This window comes from Etheostoma spectabile, chromosome 1 (assembly GCF_008692095.1).
Source record: "Etheostoma spectabile isolate EspeVRDwgs_2016 chromosome 1, UIUC_Espe_1.0, whole genome shotgun sequence".
NCBI classification, from domain to species: Eukaryota; Metazoa; Chordata; class Actinopteri; order Perciformes; family Percidae; genus Etheostoma; species Etheostoma spectabile.
In genome coordinates, this window is record NC_045733.1 from 2,898,879 (window position 1) to 2,922,334 (window position 23,456).

At 39.4% G+C, this 23,456-nt stretch overlaps 2 protein-coding genes across 4 annotated transcripts in view; both read right to left on the reverse strand.

The window, feature by feature from the left end:
- LOC116687381 (hexokinase-1) overlaps nt 1–13,126 on the reverse strand; it is a 40,051-nt gene extending 26,925 nt beyond the window's left edge. The window contains exons 1-21 of one of the 3 annotated variants that reach the window (XM_032512748.1): nt 12,859–13,126; nt 11,475–11,637; nt 11,203–11,354; nt 10,841–10,963; nt 10,653–10,748; nt 10,282–10,381; nt 8,607–8,790; nt 8,352–8,507; nt 8,002–8,235; nt 7,171–7,312; nt 6,883–7,039; nt 6,632–6,780; nt 6,036–6,155; nt 5,760–5,855; nt 5,399–5,498; nt 4,939–5,051; nt 4,652–4,818; nt 3,955–4,110; nt 2,072–2,159; nt 1,171–1,316; nt 73–994 (exon numbers count right to left, since the gene is read on the reverse strand). In XM_032512748.1, the coding sequence (XP_032368639.1) occupies nt 865–994; nt 1,171–1,316; nt 2,072–2,159; nt 3,955–4,110; nt 4,652–4,818; nt 4,939–5,051; nt 5,399–5,498; nt 5,760–5,855; nt 6,036–6,155; nt 6,632–6,780; nt 6,883–7,039; nt 7,171–7,312; nt 8,002–8,235; nt 8,352–8,507; nt 8,607–8,790; nt 10,282–10,381; nt 10,653–10,748; nt 10,841–10,963; nt 11,203–11,354; nt 11,475–11,637; nt 12,859–12,921 (2,835 nt within the window). In that variant the 5' untranslated portion in view covers nt 12,922–13,126 and the 3' untranslated portion in view covers nt 73–864. Of the gene's footprint in view, nt 1–72; nt 995–1,170; nt 1,317–2,071; nt 2,160–3,954; nt 4,111–4,651; nt 4,819–4,938; nt 5,052–5,398; nt 5,499–5,759; nt 5,856–6,035; nt 6,156–6,631; nt 6,781–6,882; nt 7,040–7,170; nt 7,313–8,001; nt 8,236–8,351; nt 8,508–8,606; nt 8,791–10,281; nt 10,382–10,652; nt 10,749–10,840; nt 10,964–11,197; nt 11,355–11,474; nt 11,638–12,858 lie in introns of those variants that run through there. The other 2 variants (XM_032512731.1, XM_032512739.1) reach the window with 2 other exon arrangements.
- Nucleotides 13,127–14,738: 1,612 nt separating this feature from the next.
- supv3l1 (SUV3-like helicase) lies at nt 14,739–22,400 on the reverse strand. The gene is given in 17 exon segments (XM_032521228.1): nt 14,739–15,314; nt 15,451–15,599; nt 16,391–16,567; nt 16,838–16,918; nt 17,056–17,155; nt 17,308–17,427; nt 17,883–17,976; nt 18,365–18,545; nt 18,669–18,760; nt 19,144–19,221; nt 19,626–19,737; nt 20,048–20,175; nt 20,178–20,214; nt 20,445–20,563; nt 20,672–20,779; nt 21,620–21,697; nt 21,939–22,400. Coding segments are annotated over 17 exon segments (2,355 nt in total). The 5' UTR covers nt 22,219–22,400; the 3' UTR covers nt 14,739–14,893.
- Nucleotides 22,401–23,456: the final 1,056 nt, after the last annotated feature.

The window sequence follows — 23,456 nt, forward strand, 5'->3', positions numbered from 1 at the left end:
GCCATTCATTCATTTATTGTGAATTTCAGATGTAGTGTAGAGTATATCTAATACAGAGCAGAAAATAAAATAATGTTTTTTTTTAGGAACAAATATGAAGCATTTTCAGGTTAACTACTTTTGTTGTCATCTTGCAAAAATCCCTTAGTTGGAATCCAGTTCTTTGCATTTTATAGGAAACCAGAAGTCATTCCCTGGCGGCAGTGGCTTTATTTTATCTGGCTGCACAACGCAGCCCAAATGGCTGGGTTCATGGGTGGGACGCCTGTGAGAGATCATGCTTTATGCTCTTCAGGTCAGGCACCTTGCTGCCAGGTTGAAACAAGATGTTGATAAATCCATTTATATCTGAGGTAGTATATGAGGAGCTCTCCCAGACCATGAGACAGACAGACAGACAGACAGAAAACTTTATTAATCCCCATAACTAGAAATTCACTAAAAAGTGCATGGTCAGGTTGAGGTACTTTTTGATCAGCTTTCTGAACCACTTGTTCCTTCCACAGAGAGCTAAAGTCTTTCTGCTGGATCCCACTGATCTTGGAGCAGATTATAACAATGTTAGACAGACAAACCATTAAACCAGCACACAAATGAAAAAGTGATTGACTTGATGAAAGTTTTATACATGTTTCATAAATTTCCTTGCAGACACCAAAAGAGTTTAGCTTTCTTAGCAGATGAATTCTCTGCCTTACAGTATATTCTACTATGCAGTCTGTGTTCTCATTAAATTTTAGCTGCGAATTGAACACTCTCCCCAGGTATGCATGTAATTCTTGGCTTTCGACACTGCCTTTTCTGAAGTCAATTATCAAAAGGCAACAATTGCAACAAGAACAGCGGTGCCGAAGGAACTTGGCATTACAGCTTTTGTCTGGCCACAGCTGTGATGAGGGCAGCACCCTTTCCACTGCCTTCCTCTGATGGCAGGAAAGTCACATTACACTGAGGAGCCAAAACTCTGGCAGTCTCTTGGAGGACTTCAGCAAAACTAGAAACAGCAGCAGATGAAGAAAAAACAATTTCATTTTTAGAAAGTTTTTTGACAAAGCAAGATAAAGGAGTAACAAGGTAAAAATACAACAGCACTCTTAATTGAATTGAATTCTTTTTAAATAGTCCACGTAGCACTCCACAACTACAACAGTTAAAACAAGAAGAACTCACTGTGGATGCAGTTTGTAGAGTGCACCGTCCACCCCTACAGTAATGTTTAGATGGTCCAGTCCTCGGTTCTCTCTGATCTTATCAACCACAGCCGCCATTCCTGCCCCACACAGCATAGCTGCACGATGTGACACTGCTCCACATACCTGTATAACAATGAACACCATTAGCATTATTGCAACACTTAACAGACTGTTTGTGCCACAGTTAGCTAAGCCAGACAATATCATATCACTCCTCAACCAGTAGAAAGAAATCTTACTGAATGCCAAAGTGAGGTTGCAACAGAGAACATGATTTTCTCGGAAGTGTGTCAACATTTTGACTCTTAACCTCTCTCTGGTATTTGAGACAAGAAATAAGCCATAGAGTTGCAGAATGATGATATTTTATCGTCATTAACAAGGTTCAAAAGTTAAACATGAATGATGGCTGCATTGCATTAGGTGTGCCAGATGACCACTTCCAAAGGGTAGAGATGAGCTCTGCCAAAGATCCGGTCTGTCTGTATGCAAAGGTCTGTGTTGCTGGAGTGGGTTGAATGTGGGGCCCAGTTAAGAAAATGTTGTCCTCCTGTCCATAATTCCTGACAGCAGGCCTGCTATTGTCCAGTACACACACCATGTACAGTAAGTCTTGTGAGATGTAGTCTGACTGTGAGAGGCTAATGGAGTAATAATAATAATAATAATACTGTCAAAATATTGACAACTGGTTAAAATCTCTCTGTTTGTCCTGCACAGTCCTCAGCTACAGTATAACAAAGATTATATCCTTGAAATTGCATTGTACTTTAAAAAAACACACACAGACCCTAAAGTTAGTTAGAAGTCTGAAACTGCACTTAAACAGCTGTTCGTCTACAGACATGACATTATAATTATTTTTTTCTGTCTTCTACCTCTTTGACAATGATGCTGTCATCACAGGTGCTGTCTAGCCCCAGCTGTTGGAGAATAGATCGGACCTGCAGCAGAGCCAGGCGGTCGCTAGAGGGAAACAACACAGTTACACGCATTACACTAACCTACAGGCACACAGTTACAGTCCTACACAGTGTTGGGCAAGTTACTTTTAAAAAGTAATTAGTTACAGTTAAAAGTTACTTCTTCCAAAAAGTAACTAAAATAGATACTCAGTTACAAATTAGAAAAGTAAATATTTACTTCAGAAAGTAACTAATGCGTTACTTTCAAGTACATTATAAAATGCTCAAATGTGACCCCCACCTCCACCCCTCTTTAACGGAACATTAAATACATGTACATGTTCAATTATTTATGATAAATCTGAATATTATGAAGAAATAGACACTTAATACAATATATTATTAACAGAAACAATGTACACAAATTTAAACTCTTAATGTTGCTGTGGGACAAAGTGAGACTAGCCTCCAATCAAATGCCATGTACGTAGAGATGTTTTGGAACTTTTGATATTTAATGCCCCTCAACAGGCCACGACAGGGCAAAATTAAATAATTCTTGTTAAGCACTATAGCAAAAATAAATAAATATTTACACTTTTAGTGTAAATAACGTAAGTGGCCTGATGTTTACTTTTGCACTGTGGTGTGTGTGTGTGTGTGTGTGTTGTCTGTGTGTGTGTGTGGGTGTGTGATAGAGCGGGGGAGAAGTGAGCTGTGACAGCGATTAGCTTCGGAGCGAGTAGCCACTCTAGAGTTATAGTGCCTGTGTTTTCTGACCACGGTGGGAAATCTTTAGCATGAAAACAGCATAACGCCATACCTTTCTCTCGTTAACTGACTCGCTTGTACACTAAAGAGATTCAAACTTGATATTGAATATTCTTGTACTTTCTGTGAACTAGAAGAAGAAACAATCTGTCATTTGTTCTTTCATTGTATGTATACTAAAATATTTAGGATTGATCTTCAGCATCTTCTCAGACGGAACACAGGACAATCAATTTAATTTAAGGATAAAGATATTTTGATTTGCTTTGAAGACAGTGAGATCAATAAAGATGTTGTTTATTTTATTCAATTCTCCAAACGGACTCCAAACCATGCTTTGAACATTTCTTTCAAGAAGTGCACCAATACAGCAACACTATGAGAGGCATTAAGAACAAAAAGGCAATTAAGACTGGAGTTGTGTTTGATAATTTTTTCATGTATTGGTGATACATTTGACTTTATTTGCACCACACTTTTCTTTTTTTATTCTTATTTATTTTGATTTATATATACTTTTTTCTCTGTATGAGCAACTCTGGTTTTGACATTTGAATTATGCATACTGGCATTGTAAGTGTTCTTTGTTAATAAAAAAAAACCAAAAAACTGACTCGCTTGTATTGTTTGTTGTGACCGACTAAAAAAAAGTCTTTGCCTCTCGGCTTAGAGACCAAGTTGGCCTGAAGAAAAAAAACAGCTTCAATTATAGTAACGCGCCGCATGTTTGGCAGTAACAGTAACGGCGTTATTAAAGTGGGAAGAGTAATCAATTAGATTAGATTAATCGTTACTGAAAAAGGTAACGCCGTTAGTAACGCCATTATTTTATAACGCCGCCGCTATTCCCATCAGGGGTCCTACACATCTAAATTCTGCCCTGGAGTGTGTGGTAGAATGAAGGTGTCATTCACAGATCTAAAAAGGCATTATCGGGGACAAATGGGGGACAAAACATTTCTTCTGTGGAATAGGAAATGATCTACGAGACCTCATGTATGTACACAGTTGCACATGTCTCAAACACAAATAGACATACAGTAGCCTATAGCCTACACACGTAACATACACACAGTTTGTCCTACCTCTCTATTTGTGACAGGTATTTAGTTTCGAATATTCCAGGAGTTTTCAAAGCTTCAGTGACGTGTCCTCTGAACAGCAAACCCCCTCTGGTTAAATCCAATAATACCTGACGAACAACTTCTCCTAAATACATCCCGCTGGTCAGCTTTTCAAACCTGCACTCTCACAAAAACACAAATTATTTGTTAGATCCACAAAGCCAAAGTGGTCACTTGATCGAGTAACCAAACAGCTTGATATTAAACATACAGAATTACTGGAGCATGAGGCACATACGCACATGTGCATAAAAGTATTAAAAGTAATGTTAGGGCCTTAACACAAAAGCACAAAACCATGATTAACGCTTCGAAAAAAGCATGTAAAGGTATGAGAATGTCCTCAGGCATATGCAAAAAAAACACGCTGCGCTCGAAATCTTGAGAACACAGGTACACAAATGCATGCTGATCAAACAAAAATCAATACAGACACATGCACACATGCACGCGTACACACGCGTACACCGCGTACACACGCGTACGCACACAACACACACACACACACACACCACACAACACACACACACACACACACACACACACACCACACACACACACACACACACACACACACACACCACACACAACACACACACACACACACACACACCACACACACACACACACACACACACACACACACAGGGTTTCTAACCTTTGTTTTCCAGGGTTCAGTGAGTTTTGGTCGACCTCAATGTCATAAGGTGTGATGATGTCATTGAGAGAGCCATCATCACCCAAACCTCCCCACTCTGTGTTTATACACATCTTTGGTATCTCAGCATCCCCCACCTTTTTCTCTCTTTTTGTCCCATCATCCAGCTGTAAGCAGAAACAAATGAGGGGGGTTAAATATATGGTTATCATCAAAATATGAATTTAACATCAGCACAGCTCACTGAAAAACTAAACACTGGGAGAGCTGTATAAGACTTTTTCTACCTTTTCCTCGCCTCCTTCAGGGGTCCCCTCTTCTCTTTCCATTTTGTCTGTCTTTTGTTCAGCTTTTTCAATGTTCTTCAGGTCCTCCATGTAACAAACATTAGTGCCAGTTCCTGTGAAACAGTTGCATCATCTCTGTTGTGTAAAACATTACAATAACAATAAAGCAAGCCTTCATGAATATTGCTCATCAAACTAAAGCTTGTGTTTGAAGACACAATCCAGAGTACTTAGCAATAAACACAAACATCACATTACTGTTACAGTACTTGTAAGGACCCTGATTGATGAGAGTTTATATTATATATATCATAACATGAACCATGATAACTACGGGACTGACAACAATAATTCCAGCCTTAATTCAAATTAAAAGACCTATGCCTTAAAAGCACACTAAGTTATTGACTCGCCCAAATGTCCTCAGTTTGTAAAAAATGAAAACACTGAAGTCACATACCAGCAATCAGTCCAATTTCACACTCAGGGTCTTCATAGGCACAGCTCATCATGGTCCCTACTGTGTCATTGACTACTGCTACTATGTCCAAGTCAAACTCCTATACAAACATAAACATGTGTGTACATAGTTTATATTTAAATACGGCTCTACAGAATACAAGAAGAGAGTGACATAGTCTGGACTCCGTGTATTAATATAATTTACATTCACTTTGTAGTAACACAGTTTTGTGCAGCTTGCATCCTACATGTACATAAACAAATAGGTACATATAGGAAAACTGGCCCATTGTTCTTTCAGCTCACTGACAAAACCCAGATCATCATTATAAACTCTATTCTCTTGTACTTTCACTCACGTTGCGTCTCTTGATGGCATCCCTCAGCATGCTCACAACATCATGTCCTTCACAGTCGGTGGCCTTGAAGCCCTTGGTCCAGCTCACCAATGTGCCCTGAGGAACACACAACGATTGAATGAGGTTAGAAAATTGATGTTACTCATTTTGATGTCTGTATACTTGTGTATTTTTCCTGTTTTTCTTAAAAGCTATTAATTTGATCCTTGATTGATTGGTTGGTCTGTGGTTGTAGCAAACTAAATAACAGAACGGAACTCTAAGGTCCGCACTTACCGTGTCAATAGATGTCTGCTCGCAGGGGAAAGAGAAGGTGAAGCCTGCAGGAAGATGAGCGTTCTTCATCCCCATGTAGTCCAGGAAGTCACTTACACACTGCGCTATATGATCAAACAACTAGAGACAGACAAAGAAAGATTTTCAATGAAAGACAAGTATCCAGCCTAGTTGGCTTTTTAAAGCTTTTAAAGAAAATGAATTTGATTTTCCACATCTGACAGGCAAAAACTAAATTGCATGTAATGCACTTCTTTGTTCAGTAATTTACTGAAAATACTCATTAACTCTTTGAGTATTTAATTTACCATGCCCCAGTTTTACATTATCGGTCTACTTACCACTGTCAGTCCCTCAGTCTGGATTATTATTAATTAAATATTTTTGAAGATTATTTTTTAGGCTTTTTATAGCCTTTAATTGACAGGACAGCTTGAAGAGAGGAAAAAGGAGAGAGACAAGGGACGTCATGCAGAAAAGGGGCGCAGGTCAGATTTTAACTCGTGCCACTGCCAAGGACACAGGCTACATGGTTGAGCTAGAGGTCACTCCCTGTTTGGATTATTTAGTAGGAACACTACAATAAAATGTCCTACCTCTTCTCCACTTCCCTGCATTATTTCCAGCGGTATGGTGTAGATCTTGTGGTAAAGTCGGGTGTTCTGTTGCAGACCTTTTTTAAAGTTCACCAGCAACGCTCTGAAGTTTGTCCCTCCCAGATCCAAGGCAAGGTACTTTCCATGCTCTGGAAAACAAAACAAAAGATGAGCATACTGATTATCTGTTTTGTACAACTCAGTTTAATTTATTCATGGACACATTGTGTGTTTTAATTTTAGTGTCTGACCTGTGCCATCAGGTGTACGGTACACAAAAGAAGGCAGCATCTTGATGGCTGAGGGGCCTTTACTCTTCAGCCCCGCCTCCAGCCCCATCCTCATCCTGGACTTGACCAACTGGAGCTGCTTTTGGCTCAGTCTGAACGGAGACAGCGTCTCATCCACCTGCAATAGACGTGCATGTAAAGAGATTCTGTGTCATATCAGATGTGATAGAATAGAATAGAATGGAATAGAATAGAAAACAGTACATACATACAGACACACACAGACACACACACGCACAGCATCCTAACCTGCCGCCTTTGTGATGCCAGTCGTTGGGCGACTGCTGTTACCAGGGCAGCTCCTTTGCTGCTGCCGCTGTCTGAGAGGGCAAACCTGACATGGCACTCAGGAAGCAGCCGCCGCACTACTTTATGGAGACGGGAAGGATACCTGAAATGGAAGGAGTCTAATGTTTAACCTCTATTGGTAGTCTGTAGCAGCTGCAACAACATCATTGTTGTAATTTCCCAATGTAGAAGTCTGGCACAGTGTAGCAGGTTGATTTAACAAATAAGAATCCATAATTATATTCTAATTTAGATACTTACAAATGTATTTTTACAGGTCATTACAATGTGACCAATGATAATTCAAGGTGTGTGCTATTAGACTGTGACGAATGATTATTCAAGATACTGTACACTACCGGTCAAAAGTTTGGGGTCACTTAGAAATTTCCATTGCACTCCATTATAGACAGAATACCAGCTGAGGTCGGTTGCATTGTTTTTTTTAACCCGGTCAGCAGTTTTCAAATTACATTATGTGCTTACATAATTGCAAAAGGATTCTCCAGTGTTTTCTCAGTTAGTTTTTTAAAATGATATCAGATTAGTAAACAGAATGTGCCTCTGGAACATTGGATGATTGGTTGCTGATAATGGGCAATGTAGATATTGCGTTAAAGATCTGCCACCCACTCAGATCAGCTGGTATCCTGTCTATAATGGAGTGGCATGGAAATTTGTAAGTGACCCCAAACTTTTGACCGGTAGTGTATATCCCAATAAAAACGGCCTATTAATGTTACCACTGGCATATGATTGTGATTTTTGGTGAATATTTCCATAATAACCTACTGCTGATGCGTCTTGTACAGAGTTCCATCCACACCTACAGTGATCCTTAATGTCCTCAAATTCCGGTTTTGCTTTATTCGAGTCAAGATGGCAGCGAGTACTGCAGCTACCAGATTGGAGGACCTGAAGGACACTATGGTGCTGACATGTTGAACCGCAACACAGTCATCAGATGTTGGGGTCAAATCAAGATCCATGAGAATGTTTCTGGTGTTCTTCAGACCATTTTTGTATCTGAAATAGACAAACATGTATAATATCATTTGTTTTACACAAAGGGAGTGTACGGACGGATGGAAGAACATACATACATACATACATACACACACACAGACAGACAGACAACTTACTCCTCCATGGCTGCTACATGTGCAGTGGTTATCTTCCCTTTAGTCCTCAAGGCATTAGACACATGACCATCAAAGAGCAGTCCGAGTTTAGCCATCTTTAACACAACCAGCCTCACTAACTCACCCAGATACATCCCACTGACCATCTTCTCTAGACTTCCATGAGGAAAAAAGAAACAGAGCGGTTTAAGGTCATTTTGTCATACATGCTGCGCCATAACATGTCATGAGAAAAGTCAAAGCCGCTTTCCTTACATTTGTTTTCCAGGGTTGTTGGAGGCTGCGTCCACATCCTTGTCAAACTCTGTAATGTAATCATTCAAAGCACCGTCGTCTCCAAAGGCTCCCCACTCAGTGTTCACACACATCCTGCCCTCGTCTCCCTCCACCAGGTCAACGTGACGCAGCTCCTCCATGTAGCACGCATTGGTGCCAGTGCCTAAACACACAAGCATACAGGACACCCATAATCATACTATTCAAAGAAACTTGCTCTGGTTTAGGGGTGGGCAATATGGCTCTAAAGTAATTTCACTATATTTTAGGGAATATCTGTGATAATGATATCTTTGATGATATGAGAAAAAACTGAACAATAATTTTATTTTTATTCCTAGAACATATAATGGCAACAAACATAGTGGTATTATAATAAGTTGTGTTTTACATGTCTGCATAGATGTTAACAGTTTGCCTTCAAATATCCCGTAAAAACTTTTAAAAATTAGCGTGCCACTTGGATTCTGTAGGCAAGGCAAGGCAAGGCAGCTTTATTGTATAGCACATTTCAGCAACAAGGCAATTCAAAGTGCTTTACACAAAATCAGTTAAACAGATATAAAAATCACAAGCATTAAAAACGGTAAAACACATGAATAGACAGTTAAAAACAAAAGAGAACATAAAACACAGAATAAATTACAGTGCAGCATAAGAAATTTAAAGAAATGATTGTCATTTAAAGAAGGCAGCATCAAATAGAAAGGTCTTCAGCCTTGATTTAAAAGAACTGAGAGTAGCAGCGGATCTACAGGTTTCTGGGAGTTATTCCAGATATGAGGAGCATAGAAACTGAAAGCTGCTTCACCTGTTTAGTTCTGACTCTGGGGACAGAAAGCAGACCTGTCCCAGATGACCTGAGAGGTCTGGGTGGTTCATAGTGTAGTAGCAGATCAGCAATATATTTTGGACCTAAACCGTTAAGTGATTTATAAACTAGCAAGAGTACTTGAAATCAATTCTTTGAGACACAGGAAGCCAGTGTAAAGACTTCAGAACTGGAGTGATGTGATCCAGTCTCTTGGTCTTAGTGAAATATAAGTGTAGTCTTAGTGAAGTGTATAAAATATATATAAATCAAAGTGCACATCCTAACAGTTTCCAAATTAACAGGCAATTACGTCAACAAGTCAGAATATTGTCATTATCACAGTATGAATTTCATCACATTTCATGATATTCAAATTATCACAAATTATGTGATATGGCACACCTCTACTCTGGTTAAATTAATGTTCTATCTTTAAATGATCACAAGATGTTAAACCTAATCTAACCTTAAATTGCAGTTCTAATCCTAAAATAAATACGATCTAACCCCTCAACCTTTTCACTCATAGTCTGGTTAAAATGGTTCAAACAGAGTGCAAAACCATTCACACAAAACAATCCCTCCGTCACACAGATGCATTAATACAATCAACCACTAGAGGGACAAAGACTTTTTTGTAACATTTATTAATTCATCGTAGTAGCCCCAAATGTCAATTTTCAAACTAAACATAAATTCTATATTTTATGACATTTAGGAAGGCTTCAGTTCAATTATAAGTTTCGAGACTGTAGTTTTGTTGAACTGCATTATATTGTCAAGTGTTCCTTTTTCTGCCTCAAACAGGTAAGCAAATTGCATGAAGATGAATTTACTTACCAATAATGAGTCCTACATCACAGTACTGGTCATCAAAACCGCAGGTCATCATGGTTGCTACAGTGTCATTAACCATGGCTAACACCTCTACATCCATACCCTTCAGAGTGAGATACAGAGTGAGTGATTGATTATAAGGTTAACGTACCATCAACTACAGTACAGTTTGTATATTGAATGAAGTGTTTCAGAAGAAGTGCAGTGAGCTCTAAGTTATAAAAAGTGGGTAAGGGTTAGTCAGTAGATCCATAGAATGAGCTCCTTGTGAAAAAGTCATGTCTCATACCTTTACTGGCCTGTCTGATAAATGAAAACTGGTTTGTGGGTCAAAAACGTATGTACGTATACTGTAATGAATAGAGGCGTCCTACCCCAGTTCTGTCTATTGCTTCTCTGAGAGCCTGGACCACGTCTTTACCCAGGAGGCCTCGAGCCTGGTAGTTTTTACTCCAGTTTACCAATAATCCCTACAGAGAAAGAAAGAATATATACAGAGTAACATAAACTGCAGGTGCAAGTCATGAAAACCAGATGACCAAATAAATGTATAGTAAGTTACCTGATTTAAGGTGGACTGTTCACAGGGGAAAGAGAATGTGAAGGCCAGAGGATGTTTCTTCTCCAAACTGATATTCTTCTCATGCAGGAAGTCCTTTAGGGACTCTGACACATGATCAAATAGCTACAGACAGAGAGGGAGAGAAGACAGGAAGACAGTGTAGAAGAAGGTTCATAATGTATTAACTTTCCAACCCCCTCTCTGTTTATGCACCCACCTCCAACCCCATACTTGTGCTCCCATCCTTGTTCAAAGCTCTTCATGTTCATGTAGATCCTATGTCTTTTCTGTTCCCTCTAGAATTCCAAAAATCCCTTGTTTCTGTTTTTAATTGTCCATGTTTCTTCTCCTCCATACCTTGCTCCTCTCCCAATGAGTTGCTCCTTAGGGATGGGGTAGGTCTTCTCCACCATCTCCACTCCTCCCCGCCTAATCCCCATGCCTTCTCTCACTTTAACTTGGAGCACCTTAAACCTGGAGCCTCCAAGATCCAATGCCAGAAACTGTCCTTTCTCTGCATGAGTGGAGTAAAGAGGCAACATTATATCAACTGTTTTCTACTGTATTTACTTTATATTTATTCATATTGCACACAAAAGTCTGAAAAAATGTGAAAGCCATTAATGTGAGTGACCTGATCCATCAGGAGTGGAGCGAATGTGTGTTGGCAGCATCTTCACTGATGCAGCAGCATTGCTTTCCGCTGAAAGCCCCTTCCTCATTTCAGCCTGGAAACGAGCCGAGATGTCACTTAACTGGTCGTCATGGAGACGCATGGCGTACAGAAACCTGTCCACCTGAAGATCAAAGGAGAAAAGAGTGAACGGTCAGCAAACAGAAGCACAGAGAATGAGTCACGCTGATTTATTCTTTTGTTTTCTATCTTGCCAACAAAGTAATAAAGACAAACGAGCAGCAGAGCAAAGGTCAGTGGAAATTCAATCTTGTTTATTCGTCCTTCAAAATTGGAGTTCATTCATATCAAAATTGTAAAGATTTGTCTTTTATCAGCAAATATGCTAAAATCATTGATCTTGAAGATTTACATGTGGCAAACATTTAAAATGTCACAAGAGTTGTTGCAGCACACTAAATTCATATGTAATACGAATCAAAAGCACATCAAAAGCTCAAAGGTCATTTTGTGGTTAACAGTAACTTGATCCAAGGAGTGACGCTTGATTGTGGGACATGTAGCAAACAGAGGAAACTGTGGACCTACTTATTTTCCACACATCTGCTAATCTTCTTAAGAAATGACATATATATACACTGAATATAAACAAGCCTTCCCACTCTCAGTCCCACTCTGTATGCTCTATTACTGTGGATTCATGAATGGGCATGTAGTGTATTTGTGTTTGAGTGTGAATGTGTGTTTCTACTGGGAGTGTACTTTGTTGAGAATACTTTGTCCCTGGGACAGTGAGTGTTGATCCCATCTGCACTAAGGGAAGAGTAGTGACACTGCCAGGCAAAGATGTTAATCATTGCTCAGGAGAGGTGAATAGTAACTAATGATTACAGCATCTTATTTCAGCACAAGCTACTGCCATAACTTTTGGATTTATTAAAAAATAGATGATGCCATATCTGCAAAATCTCAGCAGGTCAAGTGCTGGATACATAGGATCACGTTAAATTTCAACTAGTTATCATATGATAAAGCCTTCTAGAATCTCCCACACTTAACGATACAGCGCTACATTTGAGCAACAAGTTAGAAATACACATTTGTCTAATCGTTTTTTTGAACTTTCCATGATTTGCCTTTCTAATGTTTACAGTAAATCTCATATAATGGCCATACATGAACTTTTTTGCCTGAGAATTTAGCAAATTATTTATATCACAGATCTATTGTCTTAAAGGACATTTCAGTTTTAATATATTGCAACAATCTTTGTCAATCTCATACCTCGTCTGTAGCAGGTTACATCTTGAAAGTAGTCTCTTTACTACTGAGTATTACTGCTACTGGAACACAAGTTTAGTTAAAGTTGTGGAGTAGCTTTTACCTTCTTTGAGGGGTCCTCCTGGAGTTTGGAGAAGAAGAAAGAAATAAGGTGAACAGCAAACATCTTGATGTGCAACACACACCACCATGAAAACTCTTCCGGCTGGTTTGTTAGTGAGTCTGTGCTCCTCTGTCACTGTGCGATACAACTGCACACACTCCAGTGAAATTATGATAAAAACGCCATTCAGTGTCTGCATGTATTAAGATAGAGATTCAGTTTCTTCCTCCCTGAGTCTCGTCTTGCTCTCACGGATTGAGCAGAGATCAACCTCCACTCTAACTTAATGATTAACAAGCCAAACCCCTTGATCGCATCATTTCCCCCAATCTCTTTTGCCCAACCCTCTCGTCTTTTTAGTTACAGTTAAATGTCTCTTATGACCAACGCTAGACCTTTACTGAACTTCTGCAGAAACATTGAATTACCAAAATATTAGCATACTTCCTGAGCAAAGGTCAAGAAAATGATTTGATGGAATAATGCAGACATTTGAACATCAAATAACTTCAATGGATTGTAACAAGCGGATATAGAATCAGCTGCAAAAAGCTATACTACAAAATAAGATGATTAATACAACTTTAAGGCAGCTTAAAGGAAAACAAAAAGGGAAAAGCTGTATGATAAGGGATATAAGTAACTGCTGGTATATATCGTAGAGGCAGATCCTGCCACATCCACGTTTGGTAAATCCAACCTGGGACTGATGTCCGTCTTTATTGATGTAGTTTGTCAGTCGGTCATGACTTGAAATGGTTTCACATTAGTACACAGGTTTATTTCCTGTTTGGTTATAATAGTTATATTCAATTTAATTATCTTTGTTCCCTAATGTTCCACTCATAAAGTCACATGTAAAAGTTTAGATTGAATTATGCTAAATGCTATTTAATCTGACCCATCTTTTAGCATTAATGTTACTTTTGTGTTAGTTTTTCATTATGTGTGCTTCATTTTGTTACTGCCTAGTGTGAGCTGCATAACCGAAAACAAACATGGAATCAAGACTGTATGGAACATTTAATTGACTATTTTCACCATAACTATACCAACAGTAAAAAATATGACTCATCTGTAACAAGACACTAACAGAAATGAACTGAATTCAATGTATTTAAAATGTTTACAGAAACTGCAATTCATTTCAGATTAGTTCACTGACAGTAATTGCTAAGTTGGATACCTGCTCATGCTGTTGTGGAGTTTTATATTTGGGTATACTAAGCAAAATTAAAGCAAACTGATTCAATACCTGCATAACACACACACACATACAGTGCATGTTTCAATGTTTCCTGGTCACAATGCTTCTAACACACTCCACAGAAACATTGCAGTAAACTGATCAGTTTTCTGGTTACAACTGTGGGCCGGTAGCTTAGGCAGGACATGGCATCTCCCAAATAACCCCCGCCAATGGGTCTATTTCTAGTAAACCAAAGTATAGTCAGTACAGTTTGTTGCTGGTCTAATTTGACCATTTTAAAAAGATGCCCTGCCACATGTATTTCATTACTTTGTGGTAATGTTCTACCATGGACTCTAACATTTTTTATGAAAAAAAAATGCCTTGGTTACCTTGTTTCAAGCCATTCTACGTGCCATAGAAAGCCTGCGGGAAGACTCAGCTCGATTTGTGCCAAGTTCTCATGAATATTCAACAAGCTAAGACTGACTAACAGCCAATGAGAGCCTGGCTATAAGTATCCTTTACCTTTGGAAATTAGTTTCCAAAGGTACAATTACAACAGTGTTTAGTACAGTCAGCACAAGTAAATCACATGAAAACATTGAATAACCTAGGATAGCATTCAGGTGTCAATTTCAGTCCGGACCAAATACCCATAATCAAAAACTGCTCTTGTGTTCAAATGACATTTTGCTGTTTTCATTTTCATAGCTTCAGCTCAAAGCTTTTTACGATCCTTCCAGGGCTGGAAAATGGGATTTGTTTGAAACAAACCATCAGATAGTATCCAAGGCTTGTATCGGTTTTCTTCATGGGAACACCATTGACCCATTTGTGTTCTCTTCATTTCTTCTTCTTTTTTCGTTTCCCTTTATTGTTGTTGCTATGATGATCTGTATCGAGGGCACTCAGATCGGAGAATTCTTGCTTCTGATCTTTAGACCACTCCCTCTGCAGCTGCCGGAGCAAATCAGGAGTCAACAGCCCGTCTCTCACCAGGCGACTTGACAGAGAGCGGTCCATCTTCTCCCCTGAGCCTCTTTGTCCCCTTTGGCCTCTGCTATGGGTCGAATAACTACTGCTGGCACCTCCACTATTACCAATTGTTTGTCTGCCCTGTGTCTGTAGTGAGTCAGTGATTGTTGGGTCAGTCGCTCTTATGAGACGGGTGATATTTCGGACGCCCTGTTGTATGATGCCATCAAGTTCCAGCTGGGTTTCCCGAACCAAGGCCGTGTCTGGGAACATGTCCATGAAACGATAGCTACAGAGACAGAAATCAAATTCACTGCACCATCTCTCGCGCACACACAACCAATAGAGGATTACGTCAAACAAATGGCCCTAATGATCCCATTTAAGTGACAGGAAGAATATGTGAACATTAACACATTACGTACCTTAACCAGAGGTACAGATCAAACACATCATGAACAGCTTCTAAGTGAACCAGGTCTTTTATGTTTTTGGGTGCAGACAGAGGCCAGCCAACGTGGCGACAGACCCAGTCAAATGTCAGGGGTTCGTCTCGGCTGAACTGACGGGCAAACTGAAAGAGAAACAACAAGATTCAAATCCGTGCGACAAAGCTATACGTACAGGGCAGTATGCAAAGCTCAACAGACACGCAATGAAACATTGTAGTGTAGTATTAAGATATTTCTTTACACACTTCAACAACACCAGTATTAGAAATTACAACTTGTCCTTGAATCTCAACGGTAACTTGTTGAGGACTGTAATTTAATCCCGCTAATCTTGCTTTATCAGTATGACAAAGCCATAAAGTGGTAGAGCTAAAGTACAGTGCCTATAAAAAGTAGAAACTTATCTTTGGACCTTCATATATTTTATTTTTTTACAACACTGAATCAGTTCAGAATGTTTGTTAAACAGAAAAAAACAACAAGCACTTTCTTTTTGGCGTTGTTGGGGAAAAAATCCATAATAATCTTTCATCATATTTTAATCAAAGGTCATTTCGGAGAGAGAGAGTGTTCCTATTGACTGTTCTCTGTATGCATTGCTGGTGTCACAAAGAAGGGAGAGCTACAGGAAGAGGTCTCACTCTAATCAAATTCTGACATTTTTGTAATTGCTACATGTCAAGAAACGATGCAACAAGTATAAGTTTGTCTGATTGATGTTAACAGTTGTTTGGTTTGATGCCTTACTGTGTTGCCCCTGTCTGACCCCAATAAAGCCACACACTGCAGTTACTATTAATGAATAGTTTTTACTTTCCCCTCAGTGTTGCTACTGCTCATCAACCCAACCTTCTCTCCATTTGGCCCATTTGATCCCGTGCTTTCTTCCCATATTTACTTCTACTATACTTACCTTTAGGAAGGAGGTGCAGACAAAAGGTTGTTTCTTGTTGATGGGAGCAGTGCAGAAGACGTAACGTGACCTCAGGTTAAGTGGGATATGCTGAATCATATCCGCTAAAAACTTGAAGTCGTCAATGTTGCAGACAAAATACATACCGTCCACCTGAGACAGGCTGACAAATATGTCCTGTGAGAAGGGGGGGGGGGGTTAAAGCATTCGTTGTGTCAAAATGGCTTAGGGAAGATGGCAGTTACTTCAGTTTACAGTCTTAGATCTCAACCAAATAGTGCAACGGTCCCTCCCGAAATTAATGCAGCAACCATTCAAATAAACACCTCAAAGAATTCAGGCTGTCCTGAGGACAAAACAACTCCTACCCAGTGCTAGAGAGGAATACTCATTTGACAAAAAAGTAGAAGAATCCTAGGTAGGAGAATGAACGGATTAAATACTCACGACAAGGTTTGACAGTGTAGCATCCGGTAGATGATACGCAAACATCTCTATCTGCTCTGCTGTAGGATGGAGACCTGCAGTCTGAGACAGAGTGATAAACATCAAGCACATCATTTTTGCACCATACTCTACTACAGGGATTCACAATAAAACTGTTTTTTTTCCAGGGTTTACTCAAGAGTTTGTGTTGGCGTACATGCTTGTGTGTAAATAATCACCTCTATGGGTTCTACGGAGTGGCTGAGAATTTCCTTCAGAACAGGCAGATCATCTCTGTGCATGGTGGTAACTTCTCCCTCTTTAAACTTGGAGGAGAACCTGGGAAATGTGTCAGAGAGAAGAGAGGTTTAAAATAAAATAAAATAAAAAAAAATGTACTTGACAGAAACTAAAATTACTTGTAAATATTGTATCTTCTCTCCCACCTTTAACCTTCCTAAACTGGGAAAATTGGTGAAAATGAGACTGACCTCCCGGCGCGGCCAGATATCTGCAGAGCTTGTGATGTGCTGATGGCCTCCATCTGTTTCTCCCCTTTCTCGTTAACATTTGGCTTTATCAGACTGTTGAAGATGATACGTTTTATACTCCTGGAGGGGAAGAAAGGCAGAAACATGGATACGCAAGAGCTGAGTTGATGGAACCTACACACTTTCCTAATTAAATGTGACATTACACTGCCCCTGTAGAGTCCTTTTAGAGTCCATTTAGAGTCCTTTTAAAGGCCCCTTGTGTGGGATTAAATCACTTCTGACCTTAGCAGCTCCTAGTGGTGTATGTATGTCAGCAAACAACAGAACAGCTCTTATTTTAAGGTTTCCCAATGACTATTTTGGATAAACACAAGGAATACAGCATGGAGGTTTATATGAAATCTCCATAAAATGGGGCATACAAAAAGAAGGCTTGATTCCACGAGGCACTGTAATGGCAAGTTGCTTTTTTTTTTTTTTTTTTTTTTAAACAATCTTTTCCATTGATTTCTGTTGGAGGAAAAAAAGGGAAAAGACTTTGACAGGGAAAAAATGTACATAATGGTACTTACAAGTTAAGGCCCATGCCAATAGCATCTGTAGCAACCAGTATCTTACAGGGATCATCGGGGTCATTGAACTTCTTGGCCTGTGACAACTTTGTGCCTGTAAACCACAGAACAGCTGAGCTTGGTCTCTGTCACACAGTCTGGAGCTCATTTACAGACAAAAGGCACAAACAATGGTTTTGTCCATTTTTATAATGACTAAACCTTTTTAAAAATAGAGCCCACGGACATGTTGTGGATTTCAAAGACTTTTTGACACACATAAACACCTCTTACTTTAATAAACATGCAGCCTCTTCATGAATGGAAACAAATTCACAGAGGGGTAGATTATTATTTTTTTATTTTTTTAAATGTTTGTCTTTGCAGCTAACTTTAAGTCTACATTAGGACTGGAACAAGTTCACATATTAGGATTTTTTCCTCCTAATACACACACATCCATCCATCCATCTATACACCTTTCTAAAAACACACAAACTCACCTGGAGGTAAACTCCCATAAATTACAGCACATTCTAGTCCTCGGGCCTCAATCTGTCTACTTATGGAGTAGATGTCATTTTTACTGAAGCAGACGATGCAATCTCCTGGTCTCAAGTTGTCTAATGACTCCACAGCATGGTCCAAGATTGTGAATGGAGTTAAACGCTGGTAGGTGTTGACCTTAGGAGAGAGAAAGGAATGGAGGGACAGAGAGAGGGTTACCCAAAGAAGAAAATTAAAAAAAACATCAAATAAGATCAGTGACACTCCGTTCTCCTGCTGCACTACATATTACAGCCTCACCTCCACCTCCTCTCCAGTGGTGAACATCAACTCTCTGATAAAGTCTATGGCTGCAGGCTCCCCACACACATGGATCTCCTCTGCACAGAGACCTACACATACAAAGAGAAGCTCAGCTGCTGAAGTTGGAAACATTAATCATTCAAAATAAATGATGAATTCAAAAGGTACGAAGAAATCATGCAAAATCAGTGCTGTAAGGTGACTATGCCTGTATCCTGCCTAAAAAAACATAAAACATACAATTCAGAAAACGCTTTTATAAATTATCATAAATGTTACTATCGCAACTGCAAGTGTGAGCTTTTTTAACCAAAATGGTAAAAGAAAGTTTTAGATGATATTCATTAGTTTAGTCTTAAGCCAAATGAATCACAGAGTGAGATAGAGTGAGACATGAGGTCCAAGACAGCGCAAGAGGTCCTTTGTGTGTTTGACTGTATGTTCTTAAAATGTGCGTTACTGCGTTACAAACCCAGCAGCGCTCTGGTCCAGGCCCAGCCTCTGGAGAGATCTCTGATCATTTGAATTTCATCGATTACAGCCACCTCGTCTGAAGAATGTAAAAACAAACCTGGGCTAAACATTTTGGGGAAAGTCATTTCCCTCCTTCTTAGTCAAGGAACACACAAAGTGTAATTACCATCAGTACTCTGTAAATGACCTGACAACAGAAACATTTGCTTCTAGCGACCAATCACGATTGATTTTAATTAAACAGAATCACAACTCAAAACTTGTGGCATACAAAAGCAAAATTCCCTAAATCTTATTTTTTGTGATTTAAAGAGATGAGACTCTACCTTACGGAAAATAGACAGGTGTCAAACATCCATTTTTTATTTAGCTGATACAATCTGGTAAGATACAATTCAGCGGGATGTCCAACAGAGAAATGTTTTCTTGTTTTATTTATGCTATTAAACTGAAATGTGTGTATGCGTTATGTTTACTTACAAGGTGTGGTGACACTGCACATCTCAATGGTGCAGGCCACATGACCAGCTGCTCGACCATCCGAGTCCATGAAGGTCCTCTCCTCTCCAGTGACCAAGTCACATGGCACGCCCTGCCAAAACACACAGAGCAATAGTAAACAACACAGCATGGGAAGGAAGAGATAAAAGATTAAATCCTAAAAACACACACCCACCCACCCACACACACCCACCCGCCCACCCACACGGGAAATAGAAAAAGACATGATGGTAAAATAACAGGACATTTTTCTTTCTCAGACTTAAGACTTTTTTTCTTTCTACATACACAATGTAGTAGTAGAACTCCCCGAGACCTTGATGTGTGAAAGACTGATGTGTCATGTCAGCTGAGTTCTGCTTCAAAAACCAAACGGATGACAGAAGAAGACAAATACGTACAGCATTGTTGCTCTTCTCAAAGATCTCGTGGGCCAGTAGCTTCAATGGGCCACAGTAGACTCCAGACTTAGCAGCCAGGTAGCGCTGGATGGCATGGTAGGTTTTACCACTGTTTGTGGGACCAGCTGGAAAATCACTTTCCTCTGGATGGCACGAGCCTCAGGTACCTGATGACACACACACACACAACACACACACACACACACACACACACACACACACACAAGCAACAGTGTGCAAGTTATGACACATGAATTTAAATGGTGACTGAACCTACAGCCAGTATAAAGGAAGAAACGGTGTAAACCACTGTTGTACCAGGCTGTTAAATCCAGTATCAGATGTATAAACGGCACATACAGTACATGGGCCTGGCATTCCTAGGCATCTCTAATACATACCAGTTGGCTGGTACTCTGAGGTCTGAGATCTTTCTCAGGTCTTCCATACAGTCCAGCATAGGAAAGATTTGCTTGGCATGACGCATAAAGTATGGGTATATGTCATCTACATGACCTTGAGAAAGACAGAAATTAGAGTTAATTAAACTTGGAGTTGAATTAATTTATTATTATCATCTCTTGACAAAACTCCATCTTAAGGTTTAATTAAAAACCAACAAACCTGCTCCAGAGCAGATGTCACTCAGGATGATGTGCAGATCAGCGGCGAGTGATGTCATTTCCAGAACATACTTCCTGAAGCTAATGAAGGCCTGGTGGAACAGACGAGCTACACACACACACACACACACACACACACACACACACACACACACACACACACACACACACACACAACACACAGTTAGATCTTCATTCTGACATTAGGATTGAAGAAAAAAAAAGAAGAAAAAAAAAAACTTCACAAGATCACGGCAGCATGTGTGACCAACATTATGTTTTATAGAAAGTCTTGACTTTCTGTTTAATTTAAATTATTTTGAGTTCATTAGTCTCCAACTTAACTACATAGTCTTAACTACGAACGTTTATTCTTTTTAACAGATTAAAAGTGCTCTGGTTGGGCGCCCACATAGCTCAGTTGGTAGTTCCTTAGTAGAGACTGATGGTGATTGAGCCCTGGCAGTATTTATATCTGTATAGTATGGTGACATAACTGCATCTTGAAAAAAGTCTTCATAACATTTCCTTTTTACTCACTATGTATGTGTGAGGATATTTTGACTATTGATTGATGTTTTAAATGTCTTTATTTTGGAATGTCTTTGAATGAAATTTCTATATTAATGAATTTGGTAAATGATCTGCATTCCAACTGAGCTTTTATCCCATTTGGGCCTCAGTGTCTTGCTTAAGGACACTACGACCAGTAGGCAGTAAAAGCCGGGACCGAACCCCAACCTACCAACTGCCTCCTGAGCCACATCTGCCTTAGAAGTCAGCTCAGGTTAATTCAATAGTATAAGGGTTAAATAAAACTGTAAATGCTGTCATGCTTATTATAAACAAAATCACGTTAAATCAATAACATTTACATTGGCGTCAAAATTAGAAGTTTTTGAAAACAATGTATTGACATCTGCAAAAAATATGTAATTTAATTCCTCACCATCCAGGCCATGGTCTGCTGCCATCTTCTGAATCTCCTTCTTCTTATAAAACCGGTTCAGAACTTTCAACAGTTCATCTGAATCAAAGGACAGACAACCACTCTTACGTCTATTATTACCAGAGAGCAAACAATGACGTTACACACAGTGTTCAACACACTGTAGGCCTACATCTGAGACATCTCAGATAGCCTTGGCACACAGAAAAAGAAAACTGAAAGCAACAGTATGTTAATTATCTCCTCTTTTAACTGTAGTGCTGAATATTTCCACAAACCTACAAGTCACTTACACTAAAACTCAAGTAAATTCACTCACTTTTATCGAGTGGTTGTGTCAGCTCTATCCCCACACTCCCGTCTGCTGAGAAGTCAGTCTTCAGAGACACGGGGACAAACAGAGAGGTGTCCGGAGGTTTTGGAGATGAATTGTTTGATGAGACATTTCTGTTGCAAGCCCCAGCACCAGCCTGTTGTTGTTTGTGTAACAAACCTGACCCAGAAGACACACGACAGCTGCCAGCGGTAGTGCGGCAAGTTCGGGTGCTAATGTGGCGTTGAAGCCGAGAAAACAAGTACATACACCGGTTTACTGACATCGCTGCGAGTCCTTTATACCCCGGATGTTAGCTAGCACCTTATTCGGGCTACGTACAAAATGTGCTATTGTCGCTCCATGCTGTTCTGAATGTCTGAACATGTGGATTACATGGCACAAACATCGCCAGAGGACGGTCAACACTATTCTCTTCCTGCTGACACAACGTGGGACAGGACCAGTCGCTGTATAGCTGCCCATAAATGTGCCTTTGTAGGCATTGAACATAAAAACGTTGTATTCAAAACATAAGAGCTACTCGCTGGAATGAACAAACATTTTCCAAATAATTTAATATGATGTAAAATTTGTTTTGAATATTGTGTAGCAAAGAAAGCAAAAATATAAACAGGCAAAAAGGACTACTCAATGACTGAGGCCAAAGATCGTAAATGCAATACTGATGATTGCCTCGCCATGTTAAAAATGTCCCGCTTTAGCGTCCCTTTGCCTGCCTACAACGATCTTTGAAGGTTTCCAATGCTATGCATTCACTCAAGATAACTCTGCAGAAAGAACTTTTTATTCGTTGTAGACCTGTACTAGGCCTATTTATGTTAAGTAAATATGTTATATGTTGGTTAATAAAAAGTCATAATGAAAATTGGTATATATTCCATATCCTATATTTCAAGACATATTTTTTTTCTAATTTAGATATTTCCTTCAAAACCTAAAGTTCATCACAACAATACCAGAGATGCAGTGATCCATCAGCTGTGTGATAAAGGACTTAATATATTTACAATGGGGGAGTCGAGCAATTAAAGTTTCTCTGAAACCTTTCCCCAGGTGGTCATCCTTAAGATATTGAAAAAAGCAGACCCAAACAAATGTAAATTAGCATTATAAATGTGTATGATTTTGGAAAATAAAAGGACCTGAAAGCTGTGGGTATTTTCCACACAGAAGTCTTTTTGGATAAACAGATGATTTGTACCAGACATGAAGAGATGTACCTGTTAACAATAATGAACTGAACTCTTATGAGTTTATGTTGTCTTAAGAAAGAGAGTTGTTCAAAAGATATTCTGTATAAAGTTTCTTTATTCATGATTCATTTGGGCTATATATTTGGGTTTGGTGTATACACATTATATACACACACACACACACACGCACGCACTACGATGGCATGATCAGACATTGTGTAAAGATGAACGTGCAGTAGGTGAGACAGCGGTAGAGCTTTGTCATTTAAGTGTTTCTTCATTACCTTTGAAGGTATTTAAAGTACAC